Here is a 26,311-nt window from a genome sequence, read left to right as displayed (position 1 = left end):
TAAATTAGCAGCCAATAGTGGCTAAAGCTTAGGAGTAACATAGTCAGTACAGCCCACAATCCAAAGATCTTCAGTTTGCTATCATAAAAGCAAATATTCTTAATTGAGAAGATGAAACCAGAGCCCAATTTTCGGCATTTTCCTAAAATCTAAATCTAAAAATAATCTGTTTAGACTGATTAATAAACTAATTGTTACAGCTAGTGTCATTTAACGCAGTGAGCATGTGATGCAAAAAGTGATACGTGATATAACATGACTTTTGTCATTTCATAAAAAAAGAACCAAGATTATTTACTCTCATTCACTTATATAAGATATAACAGGTAATCTTTTTTTGCCGTTTTTCCAGTAATACTGCCATTACTGGTTATAATGTGTCCCGGGTCTTCATGGTAACCCACTGTGAATCCAGACCCCAGAAGGCCCTGTGTGTATGCCATATCTTGCTGTTGAGATACTCATATCTGAACAGCCTTTTCCTGCTTCTGCAGCTTTAGTCCCACCTGATTTTTGGCTCCACTATTGCCGGCTCAGCTCAGATGGAGATGTTAGTCTGTTCACTCCAGCACATTCTGCTGTTAGCAGGGCCTTTAAGCTTTTAGTAAACTTGTGTTTAAAGTGTGTAGCTCATTCACAATGAAACAAATCCTAAATAAATTAAGTATACTCCAAAAAGCCAGCGTGCATAATTACATTGCTTGATTTTTTAATGTGCCGCTAATATAAACTACGCCCACTGCAATGTTTGACAGAAGTGGAGGAGCTTCTAGAAGCAGCGCAGAGTGAAAAGATGGCAGACAATGCTGTTTATTCCTTTATTTGCGCCTAACGCTCCTTTCTTTGATGGAGCATAGGACTTTGACCTCAGTTCGTCAGAGTCTTCTGTCCTGGGCTTTCCTTTCCAGCTGTTTCCATGTCAGCAGCTCTGCGGATGTCACCTATTTTTAATTTAGTGTTAGTCTTGTGCCAAATTTCCTTGTTAGTTTGAGTCATATTTAGTCATTTACATATGTCGACTAAAAGGCTCGTCATGTTAGTCGAGTTTTAGTCAAAACATTTTGGTCTTTTTTAAATAAATTATCTCTGATAATCATTCCAGTCAAATAGTGTTTAACACTTCTCAAATATTGGTTAAATATAATTACCTGACAAAATACACTTGTTGAATGATTTTTGTTGAATGCAACTTTGGTAAAGCGTCTGGTTTTTATATAGAGCCGGGATTCCTCCATCCCTCTCTCCCTCCTTCCCTCTCTCCCTCCCTCCCTCCATCTCCTTGCCTGGGTCCGGGGAAAATCTCTACCTGGATGTGTGATGACTAGACAAAAAAAAGGAGACACGCCAACTCTGTAGATGGGCCGCAGCCTGATTGAAAAAAAAATGAAAATGAAGAGGGATTTATCTTACTTTTTATTTTATGCAAAACATTTAAGTCTCTTCTTTTTTCGTCAACAATATTGCATGTTAATTTAGTCTTAGTCAGTGTTTTTGGATATTGGTGCAGTCTCGTCATCGTCTTCGTCATGGAAAAAAAGTTTTGTTGACGAACACATCTAGCCTCATCTCGTCTGACAAAATGAACGCTGTTCTTGGGCCTGCTCTTTCGTGTGTCTCGGGGGTTCTGTTGGAAAAATTATTACCAAATAACGATAGAGTTCACTGGAGTCGTTTAACTAAGATTTCACTTGCAAGGAGCCGATACAGTGCAAATGGTTTGCAGAAGATCGACTGAAGAACTCAGAGAGTCAGAGACTATTGCAGTCTTCACTTATACACTGAAATCCCCTTATGAAGGGAGTGAAGCAGTCAAGACAGGAAAGGGGGGAGGCTTAGCCTTGGGTGTCTGAAGATAGCTGGGGAGGTATGTGGCTCTTGGTGCTTAAAGATGGTTATTATGAGCCATTAAAGAAGTTCTAAGATGTTCAGCTTTAAATAGTTACAATTTCTAACAGGTTCCCTCTAAGGGCCTGCCTGGTGGGGCTAACATTGGAGTATGAGACTGATGCATCCCCATCTTCCTCTTGATCTCCTCTTCTACATGTTGTTGGGCCTTACTCAGCACTTTGTACTCATTTTGGTCTCGATTGTCCCCCATGTCTCTGCATTAAAAAAACACAAACATTACAACAAGATAGAGTGTAGGGTCAATGCAAGAGCTGAAGCGTCTGGCCATTGTTCTTCAAGTGTCATTTCCTTCAGGGTCACTGGGTCTTTGTTGGTTGTGTTGGCCTTGAGGATTTTAGTTTTCCCATCATTAATGTTGAAGCTGACTTGTGTTGAGGTGTCTGCCAGTACGTTTGTCTTCTCTGTAAGATAGCAGTCTAGGTCTAGGTCATCTAGCTCATCAGTGCTGTGAATAAATACAATTTAATAAAAGATAAAGCAAAAAAATAAGTAATGCACTTTATAAATGTAATATCTCTAAGGCTCTTTTTTTCTAATTGGTAATAGCATTCCGAGCTACAGCTCAGTTGTCGTCTGTCGGTTCAGTCTTTCGGCTCAGTACATTGATTTCTTCTACATTAAAAGTCAACTTTTTAGTAATAAGCAACCACTTCTAGGATGCATGACGTCTTTTGGATTTGGAGGAAAAGCAGCTCAGCACAGCTGTAAGCTACTAAAGGTTTATATGTTGGGGTGAGAAATGGTTAAATACTCTAAAGGCGAGAGGCTGACATTTTCAGCCACCATTACAAGCCAAGATGATGATTATGTATCCCATGAGAACGTTTGACTTCCGCCATCACACCTAAAGCTATTTAACTATGGCTGCTGTCACTCACCATGTGACCCGCTCAATATGTCTGAGCACAAGTTCATTTTTTACTGGCGCGGTACGTGAAATGTTTTCTCTTTGACCTTTAGTTAAGTTGAAGTTTGTTCTGGGTTATTTTTCATGATCTAAACCCCCCCCTATGAAGTGTTATTTGCTCTGTTAGTATATACATCAGCTTACTGACATAAAAGCTTCATTTCAGCAGGATTTCTCGCTGATGCTTCAGGGCCTTGATTTTTTTTTTTTTTTTTTTTTTTACATAAATCGAGCTTTAATTAACACAAGTTTTCATTGTCCTTCCATAACATCGCTCCGGGGACAAATACAAATGTAATAATTCCCTGTAAATCTGTAGCTGCCAAATTATGCGAAGCTGTTTACAATTTTGGAAGGCATTTGTCATGTGTTTTCCCCCCCAAAAGGGCCAACCCCTCAGCACCCTCCCAAGTGGGTACATTTTATTGTTAGTTCTAATTACAGTCGTTTCTCCTTCCCACTTGTCGTTTTTAATTTTATGCTCCAGCTACAAGCTGCAAACTAACGTCAGTAGTTGTGTCAAAGGTTGATAATTTGTTCTTCCACCACCTTTCAAAGTTAGGCAAGAATAGCTCTTCGGGGGCGCCCTGATAGCTCAGTTGGTAGAGCGGGCACCCATACTGTATATAGAGGTCGCTGCATGTCATTCCCCCTCTATCTCCCATTTCATGTCTTCAGCTCTCCGGACATTAAAGGCCCAAAATGTCCCCCAAAAAAGAACAGCTCTTCGGAGATATTACGGCAAGTATTAAAGCTGGTCCAATCAATACTTTTATTTTAGCAATGGATCAAAAAACTACATGTAACTGGAAGATGTCACACACAGTGAATAACCACCTGACTTTGCAGTTCCCCTCAGTTCTATGGTGTTAATTGATTTAGTCTCATCTCTCTCACCGGCCTTGTTACCAGCAGCAGACTAAGTGTTCTCAGAAGAAAAGCCGTGATAAAGCAACAGTACAGTACACATCACTTAGGAACCACCGAATCGCATATCACACGAAAACCCATCTTGCCAGACTTCAGGTAATTTGGGGTTTAGGTAGATGTGTGTGAATAACAATGGCGGGCGTCTCAGATAGCAGATCATCCAATCACCTGCTAGGTATTTTTTTTTAAGTACCTACCCTTTTCCAAACTGTTTCCAGCAACAGTTTTTTTATGGTTCTGTGTAACAAACCATATGGTGCTTCTGGTTACTACACACTACCTGTTAAGCACTAAACAGACAATAACGGTAGTCACCAGGTGTGAAGAAGATGGAGCATTTAGCAGCTAAAGAGGACCTAAAGAGCTAATAAAATGTCAGTGAATATTGGTATGTCAAGTGGACAACAGGCACAACTCCAAATCAATGTTAAAGTTCCTCTATGTCTGCTGGATGTGTAAATTATACATTACATTATACATAAATACAGGCCTTTTTGGGTCCATTTGGTTGGCCTTTTCTCCTAGCGTCTTGGTTAATTTCTTGTGGGTGCCCTGGTTGCAGTTTAAAATGAGGATACTTGATGTATTACTAAATTGAAACACTTATTTCAGAAGTAGACAAAAGCAAGCTTCTCATTTCTAGCCACCAATTTTGCAGGCTGATATCACAATTGTTGCTGTCACATTTTATCAGTTGTAGCTAGCTAGCTAATTAAGCTAACGTGAACGCCATAACTTGGTTGACAATGCCTTTACCAGCTGACATTTTAAATTTCCAACTGACTGATTCTCTAAATGCCTGTAACCTAGTTAGCTGCATGCTATCATTTGTAAGTTAAGAGCAGATAAACACACTGTGTAATCCTTAGACTTTAGTGAGCTCAGACTTTGGCTTTGTAAAGGCTAAGTTATTTATATACCCATTCTTACTGTAGCTGTGAATGTGAGGGTAAAATGTTGTCTATACAGTGTATATGTTAGCTGTTTAATGGACTTGCAACCTGCTAAAAGATTTACCCTGCTGCGCCCATTGAGAGCTGGAAAAGACTCCAGCCCACCATGACTGGGAACAGGGTAACACACAGGCTATACATGATGGATGAACAGATGGATGGGGAGCATCAGAAGCAGGGCCTGAACTTAACACCCAACCACCTGCCAAATGCGGGTGAATTTTGCAATTGCCGGTTGACACGGTCAATTTACTTGCCACATTGGCAGGTAGCCAATAACAATTGAGTGATTCAGACGCGTAACTATAAGTACGCAGGGTATGCGGTTGCTAATGGGCACGGACCAATCAGCGGCTAGCATCACTGGAAGACATTGATTGACAGCCGGGGCCCCCGTTGCATTTTCAACACTCACGCCAATCCCAGCAGTCACATGTGCAGCCACTGACCTAGCGGGAGTAAGAACGGGCCGCATTAATTTCCTCGTTTCAGATATGAAGACGAGACGTGTGTGACTCCAACATCTCACTCTCTCATTTACCAACACAACGTACAGCGACAGACGTCCACCAAAATCTACACATTTTAACATCAATATACACTGTTTTCAACGTTTTTTCACCATAAAGTTGCTGAAAGTTGCTGCTGTTTCAATCATGTCGGCTATCTGCAGCGGGTGGAGCTGCCGCTCCGTTCCCTCTGCGAATGACGAACGAACACACACACACACACAATCACACACGGTGGATGTAGGAGAACCTGCAGATGAGATGTACAAGATGACCTAAATTGAGGACATTTACATTATTGTAGTTGCAGTGATAAGTTAAAGTCCAATAAGTACTTTATCAAATCGTATGAATGTGTGTCCCGGCCCAGCATAGCAAATTGTGCCTTTATGCTGGATTATCAAGGCTGGCCCCCCTACTACAGCACGTGATGACGGTGCAATGTCCATGTCAAGGCTACCATGAATAGGAGAGAATAGGATCATAGAGACACAGGAGTTTCTGTTTTTCTCCTTTATAATGCAAAAAAACTGGCTGGTAAAAGTGACTGTGGCAGGTGTATTTTTAACTTCAGGCCCGGATCAGAAGTGATGGATTTTACGCATTTTGCGGTGAATGAAGTAATCTCTTGTAAGTAGCAGAACCACATCTGAGCAATGACTGCTTTTAAACAATACATTGAGATTTTTTTATTTAATTTTAACCTGAATGAAAATCTTGGCTGCAACTCCTTTTACTTCCTTTATTCTTTTTCCTCTTTAAACACACTGGAAATGCTTTATTAGACTCAGTGATCACACACGCTCCTGCTCTACATCTCCCCAGCGTCCTGCCCCCCGAACCTTTGATTTCATCTCAGGCCACTACTTTACAACTGTGCTTATAAATGCTCAGTTGAAGGCCACGACCTGCCACAGGCCCCGACAGGCAGCCTTTGGATAAACACGGCGAGAGAATATCCCACCCGCCTACTTCCCTGAGACAATGATGGAGTCAGACAGCTTCTGTGTGTGTGTGTGTGTGTGGAGATCAAGCTCGCAGACACAAACTCCCACTGAGCTGGCAGGGCTATGGAGATAAGGTGCACTTTATTTAGCAACATCAACATGATGGAGCCTGAATCGTGACATCACAGCCGGCTCAACACAGAGATGTGAAATGGGTGTAGAAATGTTACCATGGCTTGTTTTTATCTCTGAATACAACAGATCTAAATGTTACAGACACAGTGATAAATTAAGTGTTAAAAAGGTGTCTCTATTTTGAGAGTTTAAGACCCAGTGAAGAATAAATTACCAAGCAAATGGACAGTGTTGATAAGGGCTTAATGGGCATCTGTTAACAATGACACACAAAGCCACTTGACTTTGTTTTCGTTTTTTTGCCTGGCTTCTATCCATTTTTGTTTTGCTTTCAATGTTGGCAGACTGGGAAGACAATGCTATTGTTGCACTCAGTCACTCTGACTAAAAGAGTGTCAGCTAAATGCCTGAAATGCACAATGTAAATGCAAGGGGAAGAATATTCAGTCAACAGGGGTGTTGGTCTTTTATGCTAATTTGGACTGCGTTCTAACTCCAGACATTTCCTCCATTTGTATTGTGCTTGCATATCTCGTCGGTGCGGTTTACTGCGCCTATTGCATATGACTGGCTCATCATCTGTCAGCTGTCGCTGTGCAGGCCCAGTTCTTGCTTACGGATTATCTTTATGATTCTGTATTTATCATGACTTCTGTCTGATCACTTTCTCTCTCTCTCTCTCTCTCTCTTTTCCTGCCTCAGGATCTGAAGAAGGTGCTGTCTTTCCCCCCGTACCCTGGGGAGTATTTGCACCCGGTCGTGTATGCCTGCACGGCGGTCATGTTGCTCTGCCTCTTCGCTTCCATCATCACGTACATAGTGCACCACAGGTAAGAAGAACCGCCTTGATTCCGCTGATGTATACATTTAAACCTTACACACTTGCGTTTAAAGGCATGGTTCGGAACAATTTCACCCTATGAGTCCTTTGCTCCACAACCTCGAGCCAAACACTCCCCCCAGAAGCTTTTTACCCTTGGGCAAGTTAGCGCTATTAGCTGCATGGCTTAGTGCAGGCGCTAATGGAACCAAATGTGTATATTGTAAATTACCCCGCTAATAATGCCCCTAAAGACACCAAACTTCTACAGTAGTACAAATAGGTTCTGTACTCTAGGCATTGGAAAGTTTGTAAGTGCACCAGGAGTTTATTTAAATAGCACTAGCCTGAGGGCTTCTACTCTCTGCTGCTAGCGCTGCTAGCTCTCCAGTTCGCCTCCATTAGCTGCAGCTCCTTGTCCGTTTATTCAGGCTCAACTAAGTATGGCCGACCTTCAAAAATAAGCCACTCATCGTCGCTTTCGATTAACCTCAAACCCAACCGTTTCGTTGATCTCTTCTTCTGTCCTCTCGCATCTTGCTCCTACTTTACCGATAGGCTCTACCGTTAACAGTTGTGATGCTCATTCTGCACACAGCTCAACATCTATTGCAAACCATCTCTTTAACATCACAGCCATTAACTTCAGTTCCACATGTGGACACCGGGGCACACAGTTTTGTAATCCCTTACATTTTTTCACTTTTTTGGAGTCCTCTGTCACAAAACCTGGGGTGTGAGTCAGATGCTTTAGGCTGGCATGAAGCACTGCAGCCTGTCCGACTAAGAGGATCTTAAACACATACGTGTGTGTGTGTGTGTGTGTGTGTGTGTGTGTGTGTGTTTGTATGTTTCAGACGGTCATAGCAGTAGTGTATGCTTCTAATGGATTTGTAATGGTTATGTAGGCCACCTTCACTGCATATTCCATAAGGAGACAAAGACAGAGAATCTGCTTTTATTAAAGTGGCCAGAGCCTGTCTGGCATATTATTCCAGCACACCAATTCATCATCAGTTTTTTTTGTACTGTACATCATCAGTCACTTTATCATGTCTGTGGAATTATTGTAATAGCCCACCATCCATTTTCATTTTCATAAGGAAATGGGAAATGTCTCAAATGTCACAAATGTTAGAAGAATTATTCTGTTATTCTTGGAATTACACAGTTGACTGATATTTTTCCCGACACATGTATTTGGCTTTATTTATGTTTTTTGTGTCCCAACAAAATTGATGATGAAACTGTGTGAACGCGCCGGAGCAATTGCAGTTTGCATCCCTCTGTGACACCTGGGCGAGAGACAGGGTGCGTCCTTCTGCAGTCAGACAGTAATGACAGCATCTAAGGCTCCAAACAGCAGCATTACGTACTGTCGTCTAGCACTGCAGCATTCACTGAAGAAAAATAGACAGGAGGGATATGAGATATGTGCCGATTTAGTCTAATATTAGTCAAATGTGATGCAAAGAAAGAATTCACAACCATGATCCATAGTAGGGTTTTAACCCTTTTGTTTTCTTCCCGTCAAAATTGAAAATCAACACTTTTGTTGACACTTTTTATTGTTTTTATAAAAACATTTTCTTACATTTTTGATGCTTTTTTCAATGTTCAACACTACGTAACACTTAGAAATTTATGGTCAATAAACCTTATTTTTAGGAAATCATACTTAATATATGAGTCATAAAAGCAGATAATAGGAATCATTTAGAATAAAATTCAAGGAATGTATGTTGATGGATAATCACAGACTGGAACATGTCATCTTTAACTCAATACTATTTCAAAAGCACTTTTTCAGGACACCCCAAAAGAAATGAAACAATGATGTTATTTTAGGTAATTACAATTGGGTAGTTAAAACAAACATTGATATAGGAAAACGGGTCAGTTTGACCCAAGGACGACATGAGGGTTAAGAACTATTAACAGGAATGTAGTAAAGACGAGTGCAAAAATCCACTTTTTCAAAAAATCTATTTTTTTTTCATTTCTTTTATGAAATGGCATTAATGCACCACTGCACAGTTAAAAACACCAGTAAACATGAGATACCTTGCTTATATCTCTACATAGATAAACATAGCAACATCCAGATTTGACAACAGGATCCCGATTTCAATGTGAGTACTCAAGCTGGCACATCCAGGTTTCTCAGAACCAGGATAAGGTGTTTACATGGCTAACATAACTGGGATAATCTAAAATATGATACTTTGCATGTCAACACACTCGTGTATCACAAAGTGCTTTTCTAAATATTTAAAAAGACATCAATTCAAATGAGAGAGAGAGAAAAAGCCCATATTTAGGACATGAAGCCTGAGCTTTTGTGGTGTCTGTACCATAGGAGGGTTAGAGGCTTTTTCTTTCAACGGCGCTCAAGTTAACAAAATCCTCCACCTCCTCGTCCTCCACACCTCCCTCTAGGCACTCCCCAGCACTGAAACTCTCCGTTTAGTAACACTTTAGTTATATAGCATCACTCCAGCTGACTGACAGCATCCGAGCAGCGGAGTGCAGGGGACTGCGTGTTAAATGGGCAGAATGGGAGGGAGGCTGTTCAAGGATAGGCACCGGGGGTCGGCCATGTTTGAGTTTGTCACTTTATCACTCCAGCTCACACACACATACACACACATGCATCAATGTATGCATACAACATGTGGTTTTTTTCTGTGCCAGCTTGATAAGCCATGATAGAATCTGATTGGTGATTATGGGTGCCATGCTGATGTGTAGAGGAACAGGACAAATGTACATGAATGAATTTATATTAACATGATGTTTCTTACTGAATTACTTTTTTTTTTTATTGTTGTCTGGATTTTATGGTTACGGGAACTGTTTGCCGCTAGTACAGCATTGCACTTTCCCATTGTCCATATTTCCCAAAATGCCAAGGCACACTGCTTAGGCTAAAGTAAATACAGGCTGCACTTTCTGTTCATAGCCAAAGCACGATGGATCTTGGTGTAAAAATCTTAAATTACGCATATTAAGAAAGAAACGTTTTTTCATTGTCCATACATTTTGTGATCATAATAAGGAATTGATGTGGTTAAAAATGCCAATCAATGTGTGTGTGTGTGTGTTGCCTGATTATGAATGTTATGTTTTTATGTTCATGGACATAAGCCCCCACCTCCCAAAACAAAAGACAGTAAACAAATGCCAGCTTCATTATGACAACGTGATCATTTTTACAAATATTTTCCCATCCAAATTAATGATTTACAAGCAACAAAATAAGATACTTAAAATACAGCTCTAATTACTATGTTAATGGGTCAGCTGACTATGTGTAATGTAACTGCATTTCCCAGAGGCTCCACTAAGCTTTGTAGCATCATTTAGTGCTGGGCGATATCACAAACAATTTGTATCACAGTATTTTATTAAGATTCTTGCGGTTTCACTGTGTATCAAGGTATTTTCTTTGTTTTTCTTGACGGGGTCTTTATATAGGTTTATAATAGCTTATTCTGCATGTTTCAATGTCATCATGTTTACTAGAAGTTTTAAATACTAGAGGGTTTCCCTGGCTCCACAACACTATACAATAGGGTTTTATGAAGGATAATGCATGAAACTGTTACTGTTTTTATTGTGCAGATTACAAAGTAGTAAAATAAATAGATAAACTTTAACGTGCTTCCTTTTCAAAACAAAATAGTAGTAAGATTGCTGTTCGAACACTACTACCTTTACACAGGTGAAGTTTGTTGTAGAAAAGTGGGCGTAGCTCCGCTGTCAGCTTGCTTCGGTGTTGATTGACTAATGTAAATGGACTGTTCTTAAATAGCGCTTTTCTAGTCTCAACAACACCTCAAAGCGCTTTTACATAGTACAGGAACCATTCACCAACACTCATACACTGTGGCTGAGGCTGCTGTACAAGACGCCCCCCGCTCCGATGGCGCGGCTCTCATCGGCTGTGTTTCCAAACACAACAGGCAGCTGTTTTCTGTAAAAAAAATAAAAAATAAAATAGCTCTGATAAACCCACTGAACACCACCAGTTGAGCAACAAACGTTGGACAGACACACGTTAGAAGGTTATATATCATTAATATTATTATTTTCAATATTGTGGTATTGATTTCAATCATTTAGCCCAGCCCTAAGCTACCTTTTCTCCATCACAATTAGCATGAAACCACTTCCATTTCTCCATTTACCAGCGCTGCTACCTATGGTTTATGGGACTTATCAGCATGTTTGGAACATGTCATCCACCAATGAAATGGCCTGGCTGTAACTGCCCATGGCAGAGTGTGTCATATCATACTGTCCATAGCTTTATTGGCCCTTTCAGTTGGCTCTGCAGTGGGTGCAGGGTGAGAGCAGATGCAGAGAGAGAGGACAGTTTTACCCTCCCCCCCCCTCTTTTTTACCTTCTGGGCAATGGGGATGTGGAGGGTTGCCAGGTTAATGTACTTGACCCAATGAAAGCTCAGAGCAGAGCCTATGAAAACCTTGCAGGGAGGCCAGGAGTCGGCCTGATTTATGGCCCCTTTGCTGAATGGAGTTCAGTACCTGGACCGCGGTGGAGGCATCGACAGCAGCAGCTTTAACTCCCCCCCCCCCTTACACAGAGCAGTGAAGCCCGGCCCCAGACATGCCTCACAGCTCACTGCTGAGCCACTGCTTCATCTACAGTTGGCTCACGTGCAGCCGGGGCTCCGCTCCTCCATTTTGGGGAGTGGAGATTTCCAGCACAACGTTAGATAATTTCAAATGGTGACGGTGACTGTAGGGATGAAAAGGATATGAGCAGGCATGGGAAATTAATTATAAGAATGGTTGGTCTGTTTATTCACAGAGAGCGACAAATATGGTAGTATTGTCTGACCTATTTAGCCTATTCTCTAACATCTGGGTAGAAAATGGTAATGTGGGTTAAGTGCCCTGCCCAAGACTGTGTAACCCCCCGGCTAACGCTGTATTTCACAAAATGGATATGAGTGCATAGTTTTACATTGTGAAAACTAAAATTGGCCCAGCCAAGTGGAAGCAATCTCTTTTTATTTCCTCATCAAACCAGCAGAGTGATTCCTATTTGTGTCCAAATACCTACGCGGTTGCTGTGTGTGTGAAGGAGCTGTGTAGGAAGGCTGGAATCGGAATAACACACTGAGCTCTCACTAAGAATCGGATCTTTGACTAGCCCTCTGCCTGAGGGCCATCATCTAAAATACAGATTATACACTTTGTTGGAAGTGTTCCCATTTTGTCAACTTAGGTGGAACATTTAGTGTCTTTGGGTGGGGAAAGTAGGTTTGGACCTGTTAAACTGATCCTTTAGATGGTTTTAGCACTTTCTTTTCATTGTCAGGAAAAAGCATTCCTGTAAACACCATTTCTTTGAAGTTCAGTCAAAATAAAATCTTACTATAAAAAAAACTCAGTAAAAATAGTGTGTCTCTGTCACTGAATGGCATAGATCTTCTTTGAATGTTTTGTGTTTTAGCTTTAGATTTTGTACAGCAGCAACCAAAGTAGAAGACTGCAATGGTTTGCTGCACTTCTTTGTGGTTGAAAATATTGGAGATATTATAAATGCAAACAATTTATTTGAAATTCAAACAATTTAGTCAAAATTCATTTTTTGACTTTTACTGTCGACCTGTTTATTCATGCAGTCTAGTTTCTCGACTCAAAAGATTATTTTTTATGTGAATTAAACCTAAAAATTGTGTTTTCTCAAGGTAAACATGCAGGCAAACATCCCAGCATGCACCGTGACCCCAAACTCGTGCAAAAGTCTAATGTTAAGTGTATTTCTACAATGTTCCTGGTGTTTCCACTGGTCCACTACAATGTCATTGTTGTTATCCAGTTATAGAGTGAATGTGGTTAGCCCATGAGTGATGCTGTGTGCATGGCTAATAACATGAAACCCACTGAAATATTGGTTGATTGCAAAAGTTTAGTCTGTTAAAGCACCCATAAGATGCTCATTTTCAGGTTCAACATTGTATTTTGAGGTTGTACCAGAATAGGTTTGCATGGTTTCATTTAAAAAAAAAAAAAATTGCTGCAGATCCTGTTTTTACCCTGTGTATTTGGGTCTCTGTTTTAGCTACAGAGTGATAAATCTCACTTCCTTTCCTATCTTTGTTGGGAGGTGCACATGCTCAGTAGCTAGGTAAGATCCCATCAGCTAGATAACTCATTCTCAAACTCTGATCAGGATTATCTTGGAGACTTCTTCTAGATGAGGGTCACTTGTGGAATACCTGAAGAACAGGAAGTAGTTCTTTTGGAGGTTATGGTCAACTAGTGTGTGTTGTAGCAGTGTTTTGCCATTAAGAACGAGCTAACATGCTACGGTTAGCCACCTCGTCTCGGCTAGTGACGTAAAAAAGCCGTGCAGATGTTGAACAGCTCACACGGAAACTGAAGATAGAGGACATTCAGAAACCAGATCTCACTCAAAACAGCATGAAGAGTTTTTCCAAGTTAGTATGTGTGTGGAAGCACCAGAGACAGAAACTAATCCCCAAATACCAGAAAAAAAGTGTTTTTTTTTTAAATAAGGGCAATTTAAAATGTTTCTGTAATTTGTCAGACATTAAAATCTCATGTTGCTCAAGGTGAGGGAAAATACAATATTGCACTACTGTATTTGATAAGCTAAGAATTAATTAAAAGAAGAAAAAAAATCAAAATGTGTTTTAGTTCCTTGAGTTATGTTGACCCATCTTGTGAATAATTACTCTTCAAAGTTGAGCCAAGGTGGAAGTGTTTTCAGAATACTTGACAGTGTTCTATTATTCAGCACATGTATTGGCAGCAGTGTGTAACGGCTTGTTTGCACTGCTCCATGAGCAGCATTCCCCAGGCTCTACTGAGGTTGTTAATCTATCTAAAGAAAAAGGGGCAATTCATGCAGACCTTGCAAAGGACTGGCTTAAATCATACTCACAGTGACTGATGGGTACTATACCTTGAAATCTGAATCTCAATAAGATTTGACTTTATGATAAATGACAGAACATTGTGGCGTTTGGTATTCACTTGCTAATTATTTTGATTCTTGGTCTCTTTTGGCAGCGCAATCCGCATCAGTCGGAAGGGATGGCATATGCTTCTCAACTTCTGTTTCCACACGGCTCTGACCTTTGCTGTGTTTGCCGGCGGCATCAATCGAATCAAATACCCCATCATCTGTCAAGCAGTAAGTGCATTCCCTTTTCAGTCATCCAGCTCTCAACGCTTTTCAGAAAATTGATTATGAATGTAGAGCCCCGAGTGCAGTATGTATGTATAGTAATGCAGCTTTATTGTGTCTTTCATGCTTCAGCTGCATGCATGGTGTAGTCACTCTTTTAGAAACGTGGTGACACAATGAGCCCCATCATTAATGCACTCTCTCCCTCACTCTCTAGCTCTCTGTTGTCTGTGTCCACTGTTGTTGCCCGAGGTTAGCGAGAAGCTATATAGCCCAAATGTTATATCAATTTTGTGGACATTTTGGAAAGGGGCAGTATATAAAACATTTTCTGGTCATTAGAAATACATGCAAATATGTGTTTTTCCGTGGAAGTTTAACATTGCATGTATCACTTCACTGCTCATTAAATGACGTTTTCCCCAGGTATTATTGCATTTTTTCATTTTCATGCACATTTATGGATCAAACAGTGTCCATACTCATCTACAGGTTTTGTCTGTAGGTGGTGTTGAAAAAAATCTTTGACGTCACCCACTGTTTTGTTTACAGACGTTTTGAAGCCTTAAATTTGGCAATGGTGTGACAATTTTTGATGATATGGGGGAGCTGGGGAGGATCACATGGCCAAGCCAGTATTGCTTATGGTTGCAATGGCTAAACGCTAGAAAGGGAGATTTATTGGCGGGTGAAGGCCATTCATGGCAGTACAGAAAATTGGCAAACTTTCCCTTCAAGTACAAGCTAACTCTAGCAATAGATAGCTAGCTTGATTGGCATAACGCTAAAGAAGACATTTTTAGACGAACAAATGTTTAAATTAACTTTGATGTAAAACACACATTAAAAAAAACACAGTGTGGGTGTGGGTTAATGTTTAAGATTAAACCAGAGACAACACCAAGCTCAGGTGTGTGTTAATGTGCCCAGTGCCATGGTTAGCATTGCTAAGGCTCTGTCCTGATCAACAGGCCGGTGTGATGCCACGCCCCCAAAAGCATGCTCCACTTTACTGTCTGTTTTTAAATAAATGGGACCATAATTTTCTAAATGAACATCATGCTGTATTGAAGAAGACTTGACAGTATTGATTAGTATTATTTAGGTCATAAATCAAGACAGAAGTATGGTCCTTTTCCCATTCACTTCTATAAAAACAGACTTCTTTTTGGAGCTAGCGGAGTCGCCCCCTGCTGATAAATAGATATTGTCCAGGTTTAAGATTCATCCATTATTGTTTCAGTCTATGGTAGGTGGTCATTTAGCACTTACCAATATATTTTTGCCAATACTTTGGTTTATTACTAAATACTTGCAAAACTAACAGCATTTTCATCAGCTACACTGTGTGTCTGTACCGGCTAATTGGCATGCTAACACGCTAAACTAAGAAGTTGAACATGGTAAACAGTGTAACTGCTAAACATCAGCATGTTTGCATTGTCATTGTGAGCATTGACTAACATGAGCATCCGCCCACGTAGGTTTTCAGCCTGAAGCACCGCTGTGCTTAAAGAGCCGTTAGCGTTAACGCTAGCGTCTGCACGTCTCACATTCTTTTGCCTTTCATTTGGTCACAGATTAGTTTTAATTTCCCTTCCATCAGGCTGTATCTCTCAGCTATAATTGAGTGTAGCTTGTAAAGTGTACTTGCACGTTCCTGAATGCTTTGTACATAATGAGAAATGCTCAACCTTTAGTCTGCAAAATATGAATAAGACCAATTGGATAAAATGCAATACACATATGAGAGAAGTAAGAAAAGAAGAGAAGCAGTGTCTCCCTGCAGTGGACTTTCTGACTCTTTTCTGTCTCAATCCATGAGTGAAAATGACAGAGTTTTGGGGCGAGATATGGAGATTTGGGATGTCAGGATAGATTTGGAAACCGGTCGGAGAAAAACTATCTTGCCTACTTGCACCTTACTATTTTACTTTGCTAAATATTTTAAGTAGGGGTGTCACAATTTAGATTTTAAATTCATAAAGATGAGCAGTCAATTTCAACTATAGAAATCTAAAGCAGGATAGGCAATCCCCACAGTATTCTTTCTCTCTTAACGCCCGCTTACTTAAACTGTTGTTGTAATGTACCCTTCTACTATCTAGCTCTCCTTTTGGCATTGCCTTCACTGCCACAAAGCAAATGTTTAAGAAGAAAATTCAAATTTTTGCCTTAAATTGAAAGGCAAATTGAATCAATAAAGGCAATAAAGGCCTTATATGAAATTATAATTTATAAAGTCTTTATAAAGTCAATAAAGATTGTACTGTATAAAACACTGTAAAGGAACTTGTTAAATGGCTATTACAGTGTATTGGTGATGGGAATAGTGAAACCATGTCAAGATAAGAGTTGGTGTCAAAAAAAAGAGAGGAAGCAAGCATATAAAATGTATTAGATTTCTTTTTTTTATGTGTTTGGAAAGCCCTATGCTCCTGGCGGACTTGCTTTCCAGTTGATTGATAGCTAGACCTGTTCAGGTTGTGAGCATGAAACATTAGCTGGAGCATATCATTCTCCACTGTCAGTTCACCTCAGCAGGGGTGCATTTACTGTATGTAGTTGCACAAAGATTGATGTACAGTTGGTTTCTACTTTTCACTCACAGTTTCAACTGCCTTCACTGACTTCCTGTTCTCCATCAACGGGCCTTGCTCGCTCCTTTCATTGTGAGCTGCAGCAGGTTTGGGAATCAGTTGTCACAAGCACTTCAGGTGGCCCCCGGTTCTACGGTGTGAAGACTCCACCTCTACATGCTGAGATGCAGAGCTTCATATTTCACGCCTGAGCTGCCTAGCATGAGGCTCGGTGACAGGAAACCTGTTAGAAGTCACCATTTGTGTCACAGCCGCCGAGTCTTCTTCCACAGCTGGATATGACACTAAACAACTGCTGTTTGTGATAAAAATGCAGCGTCCCTCACTCACCTGCTTCCTGTTGTTTAACATGCCGTCAATAACTTTACCATACATGGTAAAAATTTGACTCTTGTCAACTCCAAGATTGAAAGACACGACACCAACATGTAGTCTTAACAGTGTACTAATAATATTTCAGCATATTGCACTTCAAGTGGTCTGAGAGAAAACCTCTGCATCTTCTCCTTGGCTCTGCATTCAGGCTTAAGTAGATCTAGCCTTTACTGGAGGCTTTGGCCAATCACAGCACATTTCAAAGAGAGAGAGCATTCCTATTGGGTGTTCCACAAATGCAGATGCACATGGTGAAAGGTCTAGTTACCGTGGCCAAAGGCTCAGGGCTGCATCCAATTCAGGGCTAAACTTTTAGATAGGAGAGACTTTATTGACTTCCGTTGATAAACTGTATATGAGAATAAAATTCTACTGGAGTTAGCCTTTAGCTTTGCACGAACATTGGCTCTTTTGCCTTGTTTGGATGGCAGCAGCCTGCTGTGAGGACCAGAGGCATTGACACCTTCACATAGTGTGTACAACGTGTCCTTCTCAGTACAAATCAGATCGTTGGGAACATCATCAAAGTTGGGTTGTCTTTTGCTTCCATAATGTAATGGAGTGAGACTGAACATGTACGCATGGGTATGGCTTTGGGAATACAGAGCAATACAATGCTGTGGGGAGGTTAGAAGGTGTAGAGGACAGTAGAAGTCTCCAACCACACCCCCCTACCTCCCTCACCCACGTTTAATCAATATGCAGAGGGCAAAAACATTGATTACATTAAACTTTAACCACAGTCCTTCAGGAAATATAAGTGTGTTTGTCAACCTCTGACCCATGACATCGCTCTTAGCGACTAAGACACACATACTACCAAATAATGGGCTGGATTAGTTTATCGCCCCACATCACATTTGATTGGCTATATTTAGGTATGCGCACCTCCAAAACCTCCAGTCATTTAACTTATTTGGTGACTTGGATGATGGCTTAACACGACTTTGATAAAATAATGTATGCTTTATTAGTCCCACAAGGGGAAAACACAACTTACACTCTGTTATTATTATACACGTTACACAAAAGCCTAAATTACACACATGTTCAGGTCCTATACATGCATTGAGTGGAGAGATATCAGAGTGGGGGGACTGCCCAAGGAAAGGCGCCCTGAGCAGTTGGGGGTTCGGTTCAAGAGCACCTTGGCAGTGCCCAGGAGCTGAACTGGCGCCTTTCCAGCTACCAGTCCAACTCCCTACGGACTGAGAGACTGCTAACTAAATAAAAATAAAATAACCCGAGCCACAGACTTCCACTACATTTATCCATCAATGCTGTTGTAAATTTGAATCAATTGTTAATGGATGGATTTTGGTTATTAACAACATGGAAACCAAAACGTTTCTGTACCTGTAAATACGTCCATAAGTCACAACTGATAAACCCCTATTAGAAAGTAAATTTGACTGAAGTCTACTTAAACATTACGCCTCCTGTCCAGCAGTGTGAGCAGGTGTTGTTGACAATGCCATGTGACTGAGTTGGCCCTGCTGTTGCTCTTTAACTTATTTAGCAGTCATTCATTTATCCAATTTTATCCCGGGGGCCTTTGCCTGGTTCTTGCTGCTCCTCCTTTAACCAATCACTGCTAACAGGAAGACTGCACAGATTTGGGCAGGAGCCCAGATTGTGTGCTGTTCTACTGGGCATGGAGGCCGGCCCCACCAGACGCGGTTTGGGATAATTACAGGACCGCTTGAGGAGATGTGTGTTCGCACGACAACGCACATGTACGCACATTGAAATGCACACACTCACACGAGCAGCGCCTGCTGAGTTCTCTCCCCAATCATCCCACCTCCCCTCTATACACACACACACACACACACACACCCTTCCCTCCTCCCAGGAGGACACATAAGTACATGCTCTCCCTCTGACAGAGGGAACTTCAAGGAGCTCTGAAACTAGCTTTGGCAGTACTAGCAGTACTTCAAGCATGCACTCCCCCCCCCCACCTCACCCTCCTCCTGTACCATCTCCACCTGCATCCTGTACTCATCTTCCCGCTCTCTATCTGTATGCCACTCTTCAGTGTTGCGCCACCTCCCCGCCCACTCTGGCACTGCCGCTATGCAGCATCCGACGTCTTTACGGTCTCAGAGTCAAAGTCATCTCTAATCTCTATTTCCATCGTTTCTTTCCAACGAGGCTCGTTTGACATTGATGTGAGCAACACCCCAGCTGTCACGCTACATCTTCTGTTTGCTTGTATTAAGCAGAAGAACAACCTACAGAATATCCTGGTTTTCCCTCGCCTTACCTCAACTTACTTTAGACCATCAAATTTGGATTGGGTTGGACATCTCAGTCTATTGCTAAGTATGCGTGACCAGCGTTAAATAACCTATTAATTCAGTGAAGAACTTGGCTAAGGATGTGACCTAGATCTGAGGTTACATCCAACTGTCAGCTTAAAGATGCTGTACAGAAGATTTCCTCATTAGTGTGCCACTGTGAAATTAGTTTCGACGGTAAACCCTGGCAAAAGAAAGACTCTAGACATTACAATATCTGCAGTGATTTGCTTTGGACTTTTCATTGGGTCCAATTTGAGTGCTCCTGAGCTCATTTCTCTATGTGCAAAATGCTCCCGGTAGACTAGTTACTTATGCATCAAAGCAGTAGGGTGCCGCTATAATGAATATGCCCATAGTAGACTTAGCTTAGAGGGACCTTTCAATTTAGCTCTGTTAGCATTCGCTCAAATTGTTAAAACAGTTCATCTGACAGTGTTCTTTACAGAAAATGCATACAGGGTGCAATTCTAAATCCACTGTAGAAATACTGAGGTATAAAGCTTTTCAGAAAACAATGTCCGTAAAATCAGCTACTCACGATAAGTGAATGATGAAATGAGTTAGTCACTGTTTAAATAGCAACATATGTATTGATACTGCAGAAAGACTAGCTTTAGCATGGTTTTCAGTTTGTTTTAGTGACCTCTCACGTATGAAAAATACAGATTTTCACTAGTCTAAATTTGTATGGGTGTGAAGTTTGATCAATCTCTGCATCTTGGACATCCATCCTAGGGGATGACAGAGGGAGCTGGAGGTGACAGAAGCTGGAGCTTTTTAATGGGGACACATTTATCAGGTTTTCTGGGGCCGTTTCCAGCTCCTGTTTTGTTAACTGTGTGATCATTGGGCTGCTCGCTGATCCGATCACTGACTGAAATTATGTATCGGGTAAAGCACATGGCCACTATGAACAGTAAAATATCAAACGGGCTATCTTCATAGGTCTTATGTAGACAAACCTACAATAAAAAAAGGATCGTTCAGGACCCAGCTTGCCTATTAGAGCCTGACCGATAAAGGATTTTTAAAGCCCATACCGATAAAAATATTTGGTGATTTAAAAATCCAATATTCTAATATATCAGGCGATATACAGTTTATATTTTTCTAAATCCAGTAACATGTTACAAAAAATAACAGATTAGCTTAATATTGGTTATTTTTGGTTATTTATGAGTTTAATTAAAATTATATGCTAATAAGTAGTTTTATTGTCACTACAGAACAGTGGAACATCAAAATATATTAAAGTTCTGTTAAATAAAATGTATAGAAATACAAGCCCTTTGAACAAAAACACAATAACAAAAAAAAAATCAGTGTTGCCAACAGGGACGTTGCAAGGGGGGCTCATAACATGGTTGACCATACTTGTTTTTTCTATTATTATTTTTTTTAACATTCGTTCATCAGAATCATTTATTTGTCATGTAAATGATTCTGATGAGTGAATATTACATTTTTTGTTGTTTTTATTGGCCATTACAAATTACATTGATCGGGAAACGCCTAATGTCAGCCGATAATATCGTCCCGCTGATATAGCGGTCAGGCTCTACTGCCTATGGTCCCCCAGTAGCTAGAAATGGAGATAGGTGTAAACCGAACCCTCGGTTTCCTGCTCTGCCTTTGAGAAAAAGAAAACTCAGATGGACTGATCTGGATTCTCCAAGGTTTCCTCAGGAAAACTGCCAGGTTGACAACATAGCTGTATTGCTTTATTTATGTTAATGCAATTTGACTTCCTACATCAGAGGTTTAGTTCTTGTTTTTGTTTGCTGAAACCTAATCAGCCAACTGTGATCAATGTCTGCACCCCTACCTTTATTATCTCTGTTAGTTTGAGAACCCCCTCCTCTCTCCTCATTTCCATATTACAAACACTTCCTTTGTATATGTTCTTGGCACTAATGAAGCTCTGAAGCTTGCGGACTCCATAGCAGTGATTGACTTACCACCCGCTCTTTGCTCTGCTCTCCATAATCAGCTCAAGGACACTTCCAATTAGCATCCGGGGTGCTTTTCATCATGCTAACGTGTCTCCTCGCTTCCCTCTCTCAAATGTCTTCCTAGTGAGGATGTGAGACAGAGATCGAGGAAGAGATGTGAGGATAAAGGAGCTGCCAATAAAGAAATCCTCGGTTCTTATGTGACATGACGTGATGAAAGACTGCATTGGATACACCTGTTTTTCCTCGCTCTAAGCTTCTCCAGAAGTGAAAGGTCACATAAAGACATTTGAATACAATAAGATGGGAAAACATAGTATCTTTTTTGTACACTTAATTTTGTCGAATGGTTAAACTCCAAACCAAACTTTAAACACTTGTTTCAAGAAATGCATTAATATGGCAGCACCATTAAAAACATCAAGAACTGGAAGGCAATTTGGACTGATTTTGTGTTTGAGAAATGTTGCATCTACTGATGATACATTTGAATGTTTTCTGCATCTTCTATTACTTTTATTTATTTTTACATACTATGGCTTGCATAAGTTGACTTAAAAGAGGAATAAAAAAAATCATCTTTTGGAATTTGAGCTTAATGCCTTAAAACGTAACTCTCGCCAAAATGCCTTAAAAACGTAACTCTCGCCAAAATGCGACCTAGGGTCTTTTTGTGAATGTACCTGTTTCACATTTACATTTAAACGCATAAAGAGGACGGAAATGTCACTTTCAAGATTTATCGTATTTTAGTTTTTTGGTCAATGGTCTTTTGAGTGGGGGATGTAGGGCCACTACAAGCGCTATTTTAGAACACTAAGAAGGCTTGACACAACATGCATGGGATGTGCTGTAATTATTCGGGTTTTAGAAATGTTCTTTGTGGACATGTATATAGCGCATTTGGATTATGCGTCTCAATCAGGGTTCTTTTACGACAGTTTGTGAGAGTTTAAGGTCAGTTGTTGTCAGTGGGTTTTCACGGTCAGTTCTATGTGTTGTTGTGGTTGTTGTACACAAACCAACCAGCCCAAAAGGCTGCAGTATAGATGCATGGCCAAACAAAAACCCCATATTTTTGGTCAGAAGGAGAGACACACCGCCTTTAAACATTAAGAAAGTCTTGAGGAGGTTGAAGCAATGAAAGAGGGAGGCTGTGTTGAACAAGTCCGCCATCTGTAGAAAACTTAAAAAAACTTCCAATCCTATCGTATCCCTTTTACACACCTGCATGTAAACAGGAATATTATTGGACCTCCCTTTTATTAGCCATGTAAACAGCTTAGTCAGAATATTGTGCCTTTTCAGAATAAGGGCCAAAAACTTAAAGGTCATTTGACAAGGTGCTCTTCGGATGCTTTTATAGACTCTAGTCGTCCCCTAATACTTTATCTGAAGTCTCTTTTATATAGACCTTAGTGGTCCCCTAATACTGTATCTGAAGTCTCTTTCCCAAAATTTGTCCTTGGTGCAGAATTACAGCCACTAGAGCCACTCCCACAATGAGCTTTCCTTAGTATGTGCCATTTCTGAGTCTGTAGCTCTTGATGAGGAAAGAGGGGGGGCAAGGCAGAGGGTGGGGCTGTGGCCTTGACCAACTGCCACTTTGCACTTTGAAAGCCTCTCTCTCTGGGTGAGCCAAATGTTCTGGGCCAAGCAGAGAAAGGGGAGGTAATCTTGCCCCTTATGACCTCATGAAAGGCAATATTCCAGATCGGCTCATCTGAGCTTTCATTTTCTCAATGGCAGAGCAGGACACCCAGGGCTCGGTTTAAATCTATCGCCATTTCTAGCCACTGGGGGACCGTTGGCAGGCTTGGGGAACGCATATTAAAAACCAAAAAAACTCATAAAGTGAAATTTCTATGCCATGGGACCTTTAATATTATGTGCATGTAGACATAGTAAGTGCCATAATGAAGAGGCTGACTAACATTTTAATTTTATCTCTCCTCTTTTTTTGTAACTCTAGTTTTTCCACTCTTTCTATAAGCTGGCAAAGCCTTTAAACAAAGTTAGATCAGTTCCCCCGTTCAAACATTATTCATGAATATTAAAACGAGGAAGAGCAGAGATATACGGTGCATTTTGGAAAACAATCACGCGCTGATGGTTGTCAACGTGACTATCATTTATATTCAGATTTGTTATTCGGAGTGCACCCATCGTGTCCTCTAACTCAACTGATAAGGAGCTGCTCAGTATCCAGCGGTAGAACCTCACTGTATCCAAAACAACCTTGATGATTCAATAGCGCTTTTTGAACCTGTCTTTCCATTCTTGTATTATTGTCTTTCAGTCAAGGATAAGAAAAGGCAGTCAGTTCTTGAAGGAAAACGTCTATGGAGACAGCCTAAGGAGTGACATTCAGTGGTGGAATGTAACTCAAGTTCCAATATGCAATATATTTACTGTAATAAATCCAAAAACCACCACAATGGAGGAAACATGCTAAGTTGGAATGCTATCTTTTCTGACAACAGTGCTAAAGCAAGAATTTTCTCCTTTTGAAATGTCCGTTCCCTGACAGAGTGTGTTTCAGCCTGTGTTGGTATCAACTATTCAGTTTGAAAGATATACCTGTAAAAACGTAAACCCAGCTCGCTACTGCTGTAACATTAGTACAGTCACAAAAGCAGCAAATAAACGAACAGGATCAATGGAGATAGATTCTATCTGACCTAAAAGAGACAACATGTTTCTAACAGTTGCGTGACCAGAGACGTAACACATGCCGGGTGAATAGTGGAGGTGTATTTGAAAGATGGAGACAGACTAGAGCCCAGGAGGCCGCTGAGTTGGCTAATTTCCTCCTGAAGAGGGAAGCATTAGCTTCAGGCTAATTCATCACGGCTACATGGAACAGGCATTTTGTGTCATTTCAACATTCCTGTACTCACATTGAATTGTATAGCTATAGTACGTGAGTTGGTTACTTATATAAACATTTGAGAAAAGCCAGTAAAGTGATCCCGGCTGGTCCTGGCTAACGCCACCATGCTAATCCTGCTAACGTGGAACAAGCGTCAAAAAAGGGTGGAAAAAATCGGTACAGCATAGTATTACGATATTTTCAGTGGCAATACTGTATTGATGCACAGGCGCCAAATATCAATGTTTTATTATATATGTGTCGCGCAGTTTGTCTGCTTGACAATCCCATTTTACAGCAAAAATATTGAAGGGAGATGGACAAAGAGAAATGTTTATTTTTAGATAAAACAGATATTGACAAAGTTTCTTTTTGGGGAACTTATTTGAAATTGGAAAAGATTAGAAGTATGAAAAAAGGTAAGAAGTTGCAATATATCACAGATTATTGCAATATGTTTGAAATCGTAATAATATTGTATCTTGGCTCAAGTATCGTGATGATATATCGGGAGGCGTCTAGTGATCCCCCCCCTTGCCTCTAGCAACATTGATGTGGATGCTCCCCCTTTGGTGGCGGGTCTGGCAAAGCGAGACTATGGACCCTAGGGTCTCAGCCTGGGAACCTCCGTTGAATCTGGGAAGGAGGAGGGGGGGGGGGGGGGGGGGGGGGGGGGGGGGGGGACGACTCTCTCCAGTATTTTGAATTGTACTGAAGGAACCATTTTAAACACTTACTGTCAGTATTAATCCACAAAGTAACATTTAAGAGTACATTTTATTTATAAAATAAACTACCCAAGAGGGGGATTGGCACTCCTAGACTTTTTGGGTCTCAGCAATTAAGACGTTTACCTTTTGGTTGGACACATCAAAACCAATGTCTGATTGGCTAATGCTGGAGTGGGAAGACTGCCATGGTCCTACTAGCTCTGGCTAGTTTAAAAGCTCATAGTTTAAAAAGTCCCTGTATAGTAACAATCCCATCATGCACAGCATGCTCTGTACCTGGAAAAATATCAAGACCTCCTTTAATCTTAAACCAATCTTTCTTCTGTTACCCATTGCTAGAAAGCCCACATCCAGTCTGGATGGAACCTTTTCTTCTAAGAGATTTTGAGACGGAATCACAATCTAAAATAAATCAATGGAAACAAAAGTAAACTGATATCACAATCTGTTATTAATAAGCTCCCCATTGACTACAAATTATACATAAGTGGGAAGAGGAACTTGGTAAATCTATTCCAGTTGACTTATGGAAAGAAAGTCTTGAAAAAATACACAAATGTTGAGATAATTTAAAATTATACATAGGCCTCATTACTCGATAGAGAAACTATATACCATAGACCCAGAGGTGTCACCTATGTGTGATAAGTGCCACTCTTCCATGGCAACACATCTCCATAGTTTTGTTTTATGCCCAAGCCTCCAGCTGTTCTGGGTTGATATATGTAATATCATGTCGGAGGTCATAAATACTTCAATCAAACCGGAGCCCCTGTTCCTCATTCTTGGAATATCAGAGACCTTCAAGAAACTGAGTGTGGCACAGCAGCGCTTTCTCTTATTGTTTCATAATAGCAAAGAGATTTATCAGCATCTTATGGAAGATCACAACCGTATCTACCTCTAAGATGTGGTAGAGGATTTAACTAACACACTTCATTTAGAAAGAATAAGGTACACGCTGAAAGACAGGCTCATCTTATTCAATAAAACATGGAAACCCCTCATATCGTACCTCAAAACTACAAATCCACTGCAACAGTCCATCCTAGCAAACCACAAATGACAGTTGTAATGGTTTTAGAGTGACGGTCTCTGTGAGGGAGGGTGGATGGGGTTTGTATTGTTACTTGTTTTGCTTTGCCTTGTTTTAATGTTTATTTGATTTTTTTTATATTTA

At 40.6% G+C, this 26,311-nt stretch overlaps 1 protein-coding gene across 1 annotated transcript in view; it reads left to right on the top strand.

The window, feature by feature from the left end:
- The window catches only part of LOC117960443 (adhesion G protein-coupled receptor A3), a 185,161-nt gene that overhangs the window by 142,433 nt on the left and 16,417 nt on the right, over positions 1-26,311 (top strand). The window contains exons 15-16 of the mRNA XM_034898347.1: positions 6,992-7,119; positions 14,178-14,301. Of these exons, the coding sequence (XP_034754238.1) occupies positions 6,992-7,119; positions 14,178-14,301 (252 nt within the window). The remainder of the gene's footprint in view (positions 1-6,991; positions 7,120-14,177; positions 14,302-26,311) is intronic.

This window comes from Etheostoma cragini, chromosome 17 (assembly GCF_013103735.1).
Source record: "Etheostoma cragini isolate CJK2018 chromosome 17, CSU_Ecrag_1.0, whole genome shotgun sequence".
Classification (NCBI taxonomy): Eukaryota; Metazoa; Chordata; class Actinopteri; order Perciformes; family Percidae; genus Etheostoma; species Etheostoma cragini.
This window is presented reverse-complemented; position numbering and strand designations above follow the sequence as displayed.